The sequence below is a fragment of the Leptodactylus fuscus genome, chromosome 7, assembly GCF_031893055.1.
Source record: "Leptodactylus fuscus isolate aLepFus1 chromosome 7, aLepFus1.hap2, whole genome shotgun sequence".
NCBI lineage: Eukaryota > Metazoa > Chordata > Amphibia > Anura > Leptodactylidae > Leptodactylus > Leptodactylus fuscus.
In genome coordinates this window covers 111565466-111580185 of record NC_134271.1, presented here as the reverse complement: position 1 = coordinate 111580185, position 14720 = coordinate 111565466, and the positions used below count along the sequence as shown (strand labels likewise).

The following is a 14720-nucleotide window of genomic DNA, read 5'->3' as shown; positions in this document are numbered from 1 at the left end:
GTGTGGTTTTCTGAGCAAACTTGAAAACACACCTCTTTCACCCGTCTGGCTCGTCCCTCCTTCACTGCCTCTCACATCTTGCTCCGGCAATGAAGCCACACAGGCAGGGAAGTAGGGGCGGGCCAGACGGGTGAAGGAGGCGTGGTTTCAAGCTTGCCGAGAAAACCACGCCTCCTCCTCCCGTTTGGCCCGCCCCTCCTTCCCTGTCTGTGTGGCTTCATTGCCAGAGCCAGATCTGAGAGGCAGTGAAGGAGGGGCGGGCCAGACGGGAGAAGGAGGCGTGGTTTTCTCGGCAAGCTTGAAACCACGCTTCCTTCACCTGTCTGGCCCGCCCTTACTTCCCTGCCTCTCATATCTCGCTCCTGCAAACACGCGACACAGACAAGGAAGGAGGGGCAGAGCAGGCAGGCACCGTGCTGCTCTCCTTTTGATTCACACAGACGGGACACAGACGCTGCACACGCTGCATTCGGACTATAAGACGCACACACATTTTCCTCCCATATTGGGAGGAAAAAAAGTGCGTCTTATAGTATGTTAGGTGTGTGAAAATATGTTTGGTCATTCCTTTATGTAAAGTGGGGTTCTGGAACAAGTTCAATGGATAACATTTGTCCTGAGGATACATAGTATCTATAGAAATTGTCATGATTTTTGACACTATGTTATGCAGAAAAAAACAACACATAAAACTAATTTATAGAGAATTTATGTTAAAATAAATCTAAATGTGTTTTATTCTAACTTTTATATATGAATTAAATATAAAAACTGTTTTGACTTCATTCATAGTGAGATCCACAGACTCATTCATTAATACAAATGTGGGTAGGGCATGGTATCCATAAGTATAAATACAGTCCTATGAAAAAGTTTGGGCACCCCTATTAATCTTAATCATTTTTAGTTCTAAATATTTTGGTGTTTATAACAGCCATTTCAGTTTGATATATCTAATAACTGATGGACACAGTAATATTTCAGGATTGAAATGAGGTTTATTGTACTAACAGAAAATGTGCAATATGCATTAAACCAAAATTTGACCGGTGCAAAAGTATGGGCACCTCAACAGAAAAGTGACATTAATATTTAGTAGATCCTCCTTTTGCAAAGATAACAGCCTCTAGTCACTTCCTGTAGCTTTTAATCAGTTCCTGGATCCTGGATAAAGGTATTTTGGACAAACAATTCAAGTTCAGTTAAGTTAGATGGTCGCCGAGCATGGACAGCCCGCTTCAAATCATCCCACAGATGTTCAATGATATTCAGGTCTGGGGACTGGGATGGCCATTCCAGAACATTGTAATTGTTCCTCTGCATGAATGCCTGAGGATTTGGAGCGGTGTTTTGGATCATTGTCTTGCTGAAATATCCATCCCCGGCGTAACTTCAACTTCGTCACTGATTCTTGAACATTATTCTCAAGAATCTGCTGATACTGAGTGGAATCCATGCGACCCTCAACTTTAACAAGATTCCCGGTACCGGCATTGGCCACACAGCCCCAAAGCATGATGGAACCTCCACCAAACTTTACAGTGGGTAGCAAGTGTTTTTCTTGGAATGCTGTTTCTTTTTGGACGCCATGCATAACGCCTTTTTTTATAACCAAACAACTCAATCTTTGTTTCCAAAATGAAGTTGGCTTCTCCAAATGTGCTTTTGCATACCTCAGGCAAATCTATTTGTGGCGTACGTGCAGAAACGGCTTCTTTCTCATCACTCTCCCATACAGCTTCTCCTTGTGCAAAGTGCGCTGTATTGCTGACTGATGCACAGTGACACCATCTGCAGCAAGATGATGCTGCAGCTCTTTGGAGGTGGTCTGTGGATTGTCCTTGACTGTTCTCACCATTCTTCTTCTCTGCCTTTCTGATATTTTTCTTGGCCTGCCACTTCTGGGCTTAACAAGAACTGTCCCTGTGGTCTTCCATTTCTTTACTATGTTCCTCACAGTGCAAACTGACAGGTTAAATCTCTGAGACAACGTTTTGTATCCTTCCCCTGAACAACTATGTTGAACAATCTTTGTTTTCAGATCATTTGAGAGCGGGCTGTCCATGCTCGGCGACCATCAAACTTAACTGAACTTGAATTGTTTTGTAGAAAGAAATGGTCCAAAATACCTTTATCCAGGATCCAGGAACTGATTAAAAGCTACAGGAAGCGACTAGAGGCTGTTATCTTTGCAAAAGGAGGATGTACTAAATGTTAATGTCACTTTTCTGTTGAGGTGCCCATATTTTTGCACCGGTCAAATTTTGGTTTAATGCATATTGCGCATTTTCTGTTAGTACAATAAACCTCATTTCAATCCTGAAATATTACTGTGTCCATCAGTTATTAGATATATCAAACTGAAATGGCTGTTGCAAACACCAAAATATTTAGAACTAAAAATGATTAAGATTAATAGGGGTGCCCAAACTTTTTCATAGGACTGTATATGGTATCTAACCTACTGTCCATGTATGTGCAGCCATGCCTATTGTTAGTTCCCTTTCACCTACCTGTAGAAACCTCCCCTAGTGTAATATAGTTAATAGAGATGAGCGAACAGTAAAATGTTCGAGGTTCGATATTTGTTTCGAGTAGCCCCTCAGTATTCGACTACTCGAATCGAATGCTCGTTTCAGGGGTAGGCAACGTTCGATCAAATTATACTTACCAAGTCCACGAGTGAGGGTCGGGCTGGATCCTCCGAGAAGTCTTCTCCTTGCAGCGTCCCCGCGGCGTCTTCCGGCTCTTCATTCACTCTACCAGGCATCGGGCCTGGGCAGAGCCGACTGCGCATGCCCGCACTACAAGCGGACATGCGCAGTCGGCTCTGCCCAGGCCGATGCCTGGCAGAGTGAATTCAGAGCCGGAAGACGCCGCGGGGAAGCTGCACGGAGAAGACTTCTAAAGGTAGGAGAAGAACCAGCATTGATTGGCCGACTGTATAGCATTCAGCCAACCAATGCTGGTTCTGCATTAAACTTTTACATTCGAACAGCGAGTGGTACTCGATCGAGTACGAGTATTTCGAATACCGTAGTATTCGATCGAATACCTACTCGATCGAGTACTACTCGCTCATCTCTAATAGTTAATAGAACCTGTGGGGAGGAGAAGCTGCAACTGCAGTTTCCTTCACTATGACTGTTATACGACATGCTGTGAGAGGGGAAGGGTAACAGAAGACAAGTTCTTCTATGCTATGTTTTAAGCATCTGGAAAGTGTCAGTGTTATAGTAATAGTGAATTTGGTGGTTGAGCTGTGAAGGACAATTTTAAAACTAATATATATTACATTTTACAGCCCAGAATCACAGAAAAAAGTCACTACTAATGGAGTCCTGGTGGTAAGTGGGAAAACATGCTCATTCATTAAAAACTAATTGTACAGCGCTGCGGAATATGTTGGCGCTATATAAATAAAATTTATTATTATTATTAACTAATGCTAGAAAAGTCCAAAAAGATACCATACAGCTAGCATGTACAGTATCTATACTTTTCTGCCCATCTTTAAAGTTGTTGTTCTTGACTATGTTACTAATTACCTGTCCTTAGGATAGGTCATCAATGTCAGATTGGTAGGGGTCCAAGACCTGGAACCCCATGGATCAGATGATTGAAGGGGCTGCAGCATCTGGACAAGTCCTGTGGCCTCTTCACTGCTTACCAAGCACAACACCATACATTGTAGAGTGGCTATACTTGGTGTTGCAGCTCACCTTCCCCCTTCCCCAGTCATGGGACTGAACTGCAGAATGATTATGTGACCAATGGACATGATGTCACTGCCTAAACACAGAAAGTGGTACTTACCCAAGCAATTCAAACAGCTGATCAGCTGGGTGCAGGTTCCTGACTGTCAGACTTTACCAATCTAATATTTAGGTTGAGGGCAGATGCCAAGGAATCATAATCCCAAGAGAATGCTGACAATGATAATATAGGGATTATTGATAAGTGGTATCTCTTCTCTCATTCTGAGATTCAAGGGGTGGTCCAAACAAAAATTTTGTATTTTAAATAGGCTTTGGGAGGTGAAAACAAAAATCATACTCACCTTTCCCCGGTGCTCTGAGGCCTCCCAGTCCTGCCAGTCCATTGTTGTCTTCTGGTGGACGTCCCCGCCAGACGTGACTGCTCAGGCCAATCAGTGGCCTGAGAGAAGGATATGTTACGTCACAACCTGTGACATCATGGATCTCTTCCTGAAGCCGCTGAGGCCAAACAATGTCTTCATTCGAAGGGATCCAGGACGTCACAGCCCGCAACGAGTTTCACTTCTAGAATACACTGGTGCTAAGACTGTGCTGGGAGGACACTGGAGAATCGGGGAGAGATGAATATGATTATTTTTTTTTTTCTACCTCCTCTGGCCTATTTTAAAAATATTTTTTTGCCTGGATATCCTCCTTAAGGCATCTTTAAATTGAGTAGGTAGCCTACTAATAGTAAAGGGAAGGAATTCGGTTTACCTTCTACTGCTGTCTATTGTTACCTGAATTAAACCTAAAATCATAGTGGAGGACGTTTTATATGATTTTTATTGATGACACAAAAAAGTTATGAACATCTGCATTAAATATTACCCTTATAGACAGATAGTTTTTGGATTTTAATGATGGTGTAAAATTATAATCTATGATTTTAAAAAAATAAGCAAATTATGGATCATTCTTTCAGTGTCCAGAGATGTCGGCTCTGCAAGTGGAGGTGCAAAAACAGAAGAGGGATCCCTTTAAAAGTAAGCAGGATGACATAACTTAAGTTTTTTGGTTTACTTATCAGCAATTTAAAAAGTAGCATGTATTTTTAAGTGTAAAAATGCAAACATACAGCGTAAAACCTATAACTTAAAGGGATCCTATCATTTAAACTCATGTTTTTCTGCCTATCACATAGGAATAGCCTTAAGAAAGGCTATTCTTCTCCTACCTTTAGATGTCTTCTCCGCGCCGCCGTTCCGTAGAAATCCCGGTTTTTGCCGGTGTGCAAATGAGTTCTCTCGCAGCACTGGGGGCGGGCCCCAGCGCTCAAACAGCACTGGGGGCGTCCCCAATGCTGCGAGAGAACTCTCCAGCGCTGCCTCCATCTTCTTCAGGAACGGGTCTTCTTCGCGTCTTCTTTCGGGGCTTGGCATCAAACAAACAAAGCCGACTATGCCCACAGGCCACAAGAAAATGGCCGCTTGTACATTATTGTCAGCGGACATTTTCATATGGCCGGCAGGCATGCGCAGTCACTGGCACACCTCATTATAATCTATGTTTCATGGTGAAGCTTATAATTGGATGGTATTTGAGTCAGAATTTTTGAGTTTCTAGAAAAACTCCATATTTATGAAGGTCCATACTAATGGCATTCGTAGTTTAAGTGCAAACTTCAACAATATCATTTTTTTCTACAGCATTTTGTAGCAATGTTTCGCTACATTGGACCATAGTCTACAAGTGTGAAAATTTGGTTATTGTTACGCATGTTACATAAACTCTTTCTCCTGGGCAGACCGAATGATAGATAGATTGATAGATTTTGTAGTATGATATTATGCTATAAATACTATAATAATATCCTGAAACAATGACTTATATTTTATTCTGTCTTATATGTCCACAGAGAAAACAGAGCTGGCTCTCTCTGTACGAGGCTCCTTTGAAGATTCACACAGTATTTTATTACGAGACTCGAGTCATGAGCTCAATTCACGTGAAACTGCTGTTTTTCATTTTCCACGAGACTTGGGAACAGAATTGACAGCTTCCTTGCGTCGAGTTTACTCCTCTTTTGATGTAACTTTTGTAAGTTGCTTAGCAAGTTTTAAGCATGAGACCACTGTATAGTTTACCAAGGAATAGCGTGCTATATGGCTCATACAATTTGGGGTTATTATATATTGCAGATGCAGGGCCAGTAGGGACTCAGTTATGGGGCTCAACCTGAACATTTTTCTCCGCTTGTTGAGACAGTAGATTACAGCTTCCCCAGAGTACAGGATTTTGGACTTAAAAAATGAAATGGTAGACATAGACTTGTGTGGTAGATATGGTGGAGATCTCTGTTAGAGATGAGTGAACACTATGTGAAACTCCCATTTCGAATAGCACGCTCCCATAGGAATTAATGGACGCAGTCGGCACACAGGGGGTTAAGTGGCCGGCCGCCGGCAAAGTCTGCGTGCCGGCTTCTTCCATTCATTCCTATGAGTGCGTGCTATTCGAAATGGCTAATCTCTAATCTCAGTAACAAGAGGGGATAAAATTACATCTGCACAAGAAAAATAACTGCAAGACTATAAAGTTATTATATTAAGACCTCAGGCACAAAACAGTGAAAACCTGTCTTTCTTTTAATTGGTGTATTCACCTGTCCATTTTTTAACAGGCAGTTAGTCAAATTTGGTAGAAGTAGACCATTTCCTATTTCTGGCTGTTTTCATGGCTTGACAAACCCAATACAAGTTAAAGGGGTTGTCAAGTATATATATTTATTTTTTTATTAGGCTGCGGAGGTGAAATTTTTTTTTTTTTTTTTTTAAAACATACTCATCTGTCCTCGGTGCTCCATTGTCTCCCAGCGTGGTCCATTCCTGCAACTTTATTGTTTTCTTCTGGTGGAAGTCCATGCCGCACGCGACCTTGGTTGTCAATCAGTGGCCTAAGGAAAGGCACCCGGTATGTCACAGCCATGAAGACTTCCAGCAAAAGAAGACAACTGAGCAGCAGGACAGACCATGCTGGGAGGCATTGGAGCATCGGGGACAGGTGAGTATGTTTCGGCTGGACAACCCCTTTAATAGGTCAGTTTTTAACTTTTTTCATAGCTGTTAAAAAGACCAATGAAGTTCATGAAGTAAAAATGGATGCCAAATAGATGACAGACAGACATTAAACATGGTCAGATGGCCAGGAATTGGTTGACAAATTTGTGTCCTACAGATGGAAAATGGCTGTTTTACCCTTTTCTAACAACTTCTTCTATGGAAACCCATCGTGTTCTGGTACATTACTTATTTATTAAACCTTTCTTTCAGACCAATGAGACAGAAAATGATGGTTCTAATCAAACCACCGTACCACTGAGCGTGATATCTCCTATGGAGAGTGACATTCATGTCCAAGTACCTGCAATGGAAGTAAGTAGATGGAAATCATAGATCCTTATTTGGCATAATAACCACTATCTGACTAATAATAAAATGATCTTATTAACTAAATTAATACATCTTACACATTATACATATTGTGGGGCCTTACTATGGAGGCTGAACTTCCACCTGGGCCCTGATACTTCATTGAGTCCAATGACTCTTCTACTACATAGGACGCCAATAGTGATAAAAAGGGAACATAAAGGTTGTGGGGGCCTTGGTACAGATTTTACATTGGGAGCTATCCTGCAGATCTCATGATAAGCTATAGATGGAGAGCTGTAGCTTTGTCACCCTGTTCTATAACTCTATGATAAATATTACATGGTTATATTCATGTTGTACACAAAAAACCCCAAAAAAACGCATGTGCTAATTTTTATTAATAACAGTGACCAAACAAGCATTTTTTATGCTCCTTTTTCAGGGAAAGCCTTTGGATATACAAATCGGATTAACTGAATGGTAAAGTATTTATCTGAATGGTATATTATTCACTTCAGACAGCTGTATTTAAAGAGGACCTTTCACCACTTTTGGGCACATGCAGTGTTATATACTGCTGGAAAGCTGACAGTGCGCTGAGTTCAGCGCACTGTCGGCTTTCCCGATCCGTGCCCGGTGTAAAGAGCTTACGGTGCCGGTACCGTAGTGCTCTATGGTCAGAAGGGCGTTTCTGACCATTAGCCAGGAACGTCCTTCTGCCTCGCGGCGCCTATCGCGCTGTGCTGTGGAGCCGGGAGGAACGCCCCCTCCCCTCCCTGATAATGCTCGTCTATGGACGAGCTGTGTGAGCAGAGGGAGGGGGCGTTCCTCCCCGCTCCACAGCACAGCGCGATAGGTGCCGCGAGGCAGAAGGACGTCTCTGGCTATTGGTCAGAAACGCCATTCTGACCATAGAGCACTACGGTACCGGCACCGTAAGCTCTTTACACCGGGCACGGATCGGGAAAGCCGACAGTGCGCTGAAATCAGCGCACTGTCAGCTTTCCAGCAGTATATAAAACTGCATGTGCCCAAAAGTGGTGAAAGGTCCTCTTTAAAGTGACCCCCTCTTTGGCAACTGCTATATCTGTACATATTGGCAATACACAGTAAATATGGGATGGACTGTCTAAAAAGAAGTAAAATAGGTTAATAAAGTATGTTACAAACATTTTCACTAAACAATCCCCTACACAATAGTAAAAAAAAAAGGAAAAGAAAAGTTATTTAGAAAAGGCTCAGAATGCTGTAGAAAATATTTAAAAATTATACTTACTTGTTCTATCCCCTGGGACATACTAAAAAGAATGAAGAAAAAGAATAAAGAAAAAGAATGAACATTATTACCAATGGGGAAAGATATAAAATAAAGATTTAGTGAGCTTTCTAGGTTTAAAAGAACTGGAATGAACAGGATATATATGTAGTCTCTACTGGAATGAACATATATTCCATAGAAACAGATGTATAACACTTTTCCTGTGCTAGATACACCAGGAATGAACAGGATATATCTGTAGTGTATAGTGGAATGAACATATATTCCATAGAAACAGATGTATAACACTTTTCCTGTGCTAGATACACCAGGAATGAACAGGATATATCTGTAGTGTATAGTGGAATGAACATATATTCCATAGAAACAGATGTATAACACTTTTCTTGTGCTAGATACACCAGGAATGAACAGGATATATCTGTAGTGTATAGTGGAATGAACATATATTCCATAGAAACAGATGTATAACACTTTTCTTGTGCTAGATACACCAGGAATGAACAGGATATGTCTGTAGTGTATAGTGGAATGAACATATATTCCATAGAAACAGATGTATAACACTTTTCTTGTGCTAGATACACCAGGAATGAACAGGATATATCTGTAGTGTATAGTGGAATGAACATATATTCCATAGAAACAGATGTATAACACTTTTCCTGTGCTAGATACACCAGGAATGAACAGGACATATCTGTAGTGTATAGTGGAATGAACATATATTCCATAGAAGCAGATGTATAACACTTTTCCTGTGCTAGATACACCAGGAATGAACAGGATATATCTGTAGTCTATAGTGGAATGAACATATATTCCATAGAAACAGATGTATAACACTTTTCCTGTGCTAGATACACCAGGAATGAACAGGATATCTCTGTAGTGTATAGTAGAATGAACATATATTCCATAGAAACAGATGTATAACACTTTTCCTGTGCTAGATTCACCAGGAATGAACAGGATATATCTGTAGTCTATAGTGGAATGAACATATATTCCATAGAAACAGATGTATAACACTTTTCCTGTGCTAGATACACCAGAAATGAACAGGATATATCTGTAGTCTATAGTGGAATGAACATATATTCCATAGAAACAGATGTATAACACTTTTCCTGTGCTAGATACACCAGGAATGAACAGGATATATCTGTAGTCTATAGTGGAATGAGAATATATTCCATAGAAATAGATTTATTATACTTTTTCTGTGCTAGATACTCCAGGAGTGAACAGGATATATCTGAATTTTTTTTCAATATGGCCAGGTAGACCCCAAGTGAAAACAAAAACATCCACTCCCCACCGTGCTTCCAGCACTGACTCCTAGAGTCTACTGCTGTGGTCTTCATCATTTCCTGGTCTGGGACCTGGCATGTTACACAGCAGTTCTACTCAGGCAGTCATTGGCAGAGGTTGGACATCACTACAACCGTTTTAAGACATGCCCAGTCCTAAATTCCCCTTTAGATTATGTTCTCACTTGGGAACGTTTCAGTGAAAGGCGGTCGTCTCATTATAAACAGCCAAAAATAATGATCATTATTTGTGGTCGTCCATATAAAAACATAAATAACAAAAAATCATGCCATAATTTGGAAAATAGGGGAAAAAATCCTCTATAGCCACATGTGGCTATAGATATATACAGATATATCCTATTCATTCCTACTCTATTTAGCACAGGAAAAGTATTATACATCTGTTTCTATGGAATATACGCTCATTCCACTATACACTACAGATATATCCTGTTCATTCCAGGTGTATCTAGCACAGGCAAAGTGTTATACATCTGTTTCTATGGAATATATGTTCATTCCAGTATACACTACAGATATATCCTGTTCATTCCTGGTGTATATAGCACAGGAAAAGTGTTATACATCTGTTTCTATGGAATATATGTTCATTCCACTATACACTACAGATATGTCCTGTTCATTCCTGGTGTATCTAGCACAGGAAAAGTGTTATACATCTGTTTCTATGGAATATATGCTCATTCCAGTATACACTACAGATATATCCTGTTCATTCCTGGTGTATATAGCACAGGAAATGTGTTATACATCTGTTTCTATGGAATATATGTTCATTCCACTATACACTACAGATATATTCTGTTCATTCCTGGTGTATCTAGCACAGGAAAAGTATTATACATCTGTTTTTATGGAATATATGTTCATTCCACTATAGACTACAGATATATCCTGTTCATTCCTGGTGTATCTAGCACAGGAAAAGTGTTATACATCTCTTTCTATGGAATATATGTTCATTCCACTATACACTACAGATATATCCTGTTCATTCCTGGTGTATCTAGCACAGGAAAAGTGTTATACATCTCTTTCTATGGAATATATGTTCATTCCACTATACACTACAGATATATCCTGTTCATTCCTGGTGTATCTAGCGCAGGAAAAATGTTATACATCTGTTTCTATGGAATATATGTTCATTCCACTATAGACTACAGATATAACCTGTTCATTCCTGGTGTATCTAGTGCAGGAAAAGTGTTATACATCTGTTTCTATGGAATATATGTTCATTCCACTATACACTACAGATATATTCTGTTCATTCCTGGTGTATCTAGCACAGGAAAAGTGTTATACATCTCTTTCTATGGAATATATGTTCATTCCACTATAGACTACTGATATATCCTGTTCATTCCTGGTGTATCTAGCACAGGAAAAGTGTTATACATCTGTTTCTATGGAATATATGTTCATTCCACTATACACTACAGATATATTCTGTTCATTCCTGGTGTATCTATCACAGGAAAAGTTTTATACATCTGTTTTATGGAATATATGTTCATTCCACTATAGACTACACATATATCCTGTTCATTCCTCGTGTATCTTGCACAGGAAAAGTGTTATACATCTGTTTCTATGGAATATATGTTCATTCCACTATAGACTACAGATATAACCTGTTCATTCCTGGTGTATCTAGTGCAGGAAAAGTATTATACATCTGTTTCTATGGAATATATGTGCATTCCACTAGAGACTACAGATATATCCTGTTCATTCCTGGTGTATCTAGTGCAGGAAAAGTATTATACATCTGTTTCTATGGAATATATGTTCAGTCCACTATACACTACAGATATATCCTGTTCATTCCTGGTGTATCTAGCACAGGAAAAGTGTTATACATCTGTTTCTATGGAATATATGCTCATTCCACTATACACTACAGATATATCCTGTTCATTCCTGGTGTATCTAGCACAGGAAATGTGTTATACATCTGTTTCTATGGAATATATGTTCATTCCACTATAGACTACAGATATATCCTGTTCATTCCTGGTGTATCTAGCACAGGAAAAGTGTTATACATCTGTTTCTATGGAATATATGTTCATTCCACTATATATCCTGTTCATTCCTACTCTATTTAGCACAGGAAAAGTATTATACACCTGTTTCTATGGAATATATGTTCATTCCACTATAGGCTACAGATATATCCTGTTCATTCCTGGTGTATCTAGCACAGGAAAAGTGTTATACATCTGTTTCTATGGAATATATGTTCATTCCACTATACACTACAGATATATCCTGTTCATTCCTGGTGTATCTAGCACAGGAAAAGTGTTATACATCTCTTTCTATGGAATATATGTTCATTCCACTATAGACTACTGATATATCCTGTTCATTCCTGGTGTATCTAGCACAGGAAAAGTGTTATACATCTGTTTCTATGGAATATATGTTCATTCCACTATAGACTACAGATATAACCTGTTCATTCCTGGTGTATCTATCACAGGAAAAGTTTTATACATCTGTTTTATGGAATATATGTTCATTCCACTATAGACTACACATATATCCTGTTCATTCCTCGTGTATCTTGCACAGGAAAAGTGTTATACATCTGTTTCTATGGAATATATGTTCATTCCACTATAGACTACAGATATAACCTGTTCATTCCTGGTGTATCTAGTGCAGGAAAAGTATTATACATCTGTTTCTATGGAATATATGTGCATTCCACTAGAGACTACAGATATATCCTGTTCATTCCTGGTGTATCTAGTGCAGGAAAAGTATTATACATCTGTTTCTATGGAATATATGTTCAGTCCACTATACACTACAGATATATCCTGTTCATTCCTGGTGTATCTAGCACAGGAAAAGTGTTATACATCTGTTTCTATGGAATATATGCTCATTCCACTATACACTACAGATATATCCTGTTCATTCCTGGTGTATCTAGCACAGGAAATGTGTTATACATCTGTTTCTATGGAATATATGTTCATTCCACTATAGACTACAGATATATCCTGTTCATTCCTGGTGTATCTAGCACAGGAAAAGTGTTATACATCTGTTTCTATGGAATATATGTTCATTCCACTATAGACTACAGATATATCCTGTTCATTCCTACTCTATTTAGCACAGGAAAAGTATTATACACCTGTTTCTATGGAATATATGTTCATTCCACTATAGGCTACAGATATATCCTGTTCATTCCTGGTGTATCTAGCACAGGAAAAGTGTTATACATCTGTTTCTATGGAATATATGTTCATTCCACTATACACTACAGATATATCCTGTTCATTCCTGGTGTATCTAGCACAGGAAAAGTGTTATACATCTGTTTCTATGGAATATATGTTCATTCCACTATACACTACAGATATATTCTGTTCATTCCTGGTGTATCTAGCACAGGAAAAGTATTATACATCTGTTTCTATGGAATATATGTTCATTCCACTATACACTACAGATATATCCTGTTCATTCCTGGTGTATCTAGCACAGGAAAAGTGTTATACATCTCTTTCTATGGAATATATGTTCATTCCACTATAGACTACTGATATATCCTGTTCATTCCTGGTGTATCTAGCACAGGAAAAGTGTTATACATCTGTTTCTATGGAATATATGTTCATTCCACTATACACTACAGATATATCCTGTTCATTCCTGGTGTATCTAGCACAGGAAAAGTATTATACATCTGTTTTATGGAATATATGTTCATTCCACTATAGACTACAGATATATCCTGTTCATTCCTCGTGTATCTTGCACAGGAAAAGTGTTATACATCTGTTTCTATGGAATATATGTGCATTCCACTATAGACTACAGATATAACCTGTTCATTCCTGGTGTATCTAGTGCAGGAAAAGTATTATACATCTGTTTCTATGGAATATATGTGCATTCCACTAGAGACTACAGATATATCCTGTTCATTCCTGGTGTATCTAGTGCAGGAAAAGTATTATACATCTGTTTCTATGGAATATATGTTCAGTCCACTATACACTACAGATATATCCTGTTCATTCCTGGTGTATCTAGCACAGGAAAAGTGTTATACATCTGTTTCTATGGAATATATGTTCATTCCACTATACACTACAGATATATCCTGTTCATTCCTGGTGTATCTAGCACAGGAAAAATGTTATACATCTGTTTCTATGGAATATATGTTCATTCCACTATAGACTACAGATATATCCTGTTCATTCCTGGTGTATCTAGCACAGGAAAAGTGTTATACATCTGTTTCTATGGAATATATGTTCATTCCACTATACACTACAGATATATTCTGTTCATTCCTGGTGTATCTAGCACAGGAAAAGTGTTATACATCTCTTTCTATGGAATATATGTTCATTCCACTATAGACTACTGATATATCCTGTTCATTCCTGGTGTATCTAGCACAGGAAAAGTGTTATACATCTGTTTCTATGGAATATATGCTCATTCCACTATAGACTACAGATATGTCCTGTTCATTCCAGTTCTTTTAAACTTAGAAAGCTCAGAAAATCTTTATTTTACATCTTTTCCCATTTGTAATAATGTTCATTCTTTTTCTTTATTCTTTTTCTTCATTCTTTTTAGTATGTCCCCTATCCCCTTTTGCACCTGTTCCATTACCAGATTCCCTGCTGAATGGGACTTAGTACATTAGGATGCTGCTTAAATTACCAATTTTGTAGGAAACAGGCTCTAATGTTCTTGTTAGCTACTGCTCTATATAGACATTGCCAGGGAGAATTTGTGCACAAACTGTGTATTGCCAGTATGTACAAATGTCATAGTAGCTAAAGGTGATGTAAATCACTGGATGTGACAGTACCCAAACAATTGAAACACAGCAAAACAAAAAAGGGGGTACCCTTAGAGGGTACCCCCTTTTATGTTTTCCTAGCTAAAGGTGATGGTGGGAGGAAAGACTTCAAATATCTGT

At 38.9% G+C, this 14720-nt stretch overlaps 1 protein-coding gene across 1 annotated transcript in view; it reads left to right on the top strand.

Annotated features, from left to right (window-relative positions):
* LOC142212809 (cytosolic phospholipase A2 delta-like) overlaps positions 1-14720 on the top strand; it is a 42101-nt gene that overhangs the window by 13744 nt on the left and 13637 nt on the right. The window contains exons 6-10 of the mRNA XM_075280861.1: positions 3305-3347; positions 4684-4744; positions 5617-5798; positions 7031-7132; positions 7575-7612. Coding sequence (XP_075136962.1) covers positions 3305-3347; positions 4684-4744; positions 5617-5798; positions 7031-7132; positions 7575-7612 — 426 coding nt within the window. The remainder of the gene's footprint in view (positions 1-3304; positions 3348-4683; positions 4745-5616; positions 5799-7030; positions 7133-7574; positions 7613-14720) is intronic.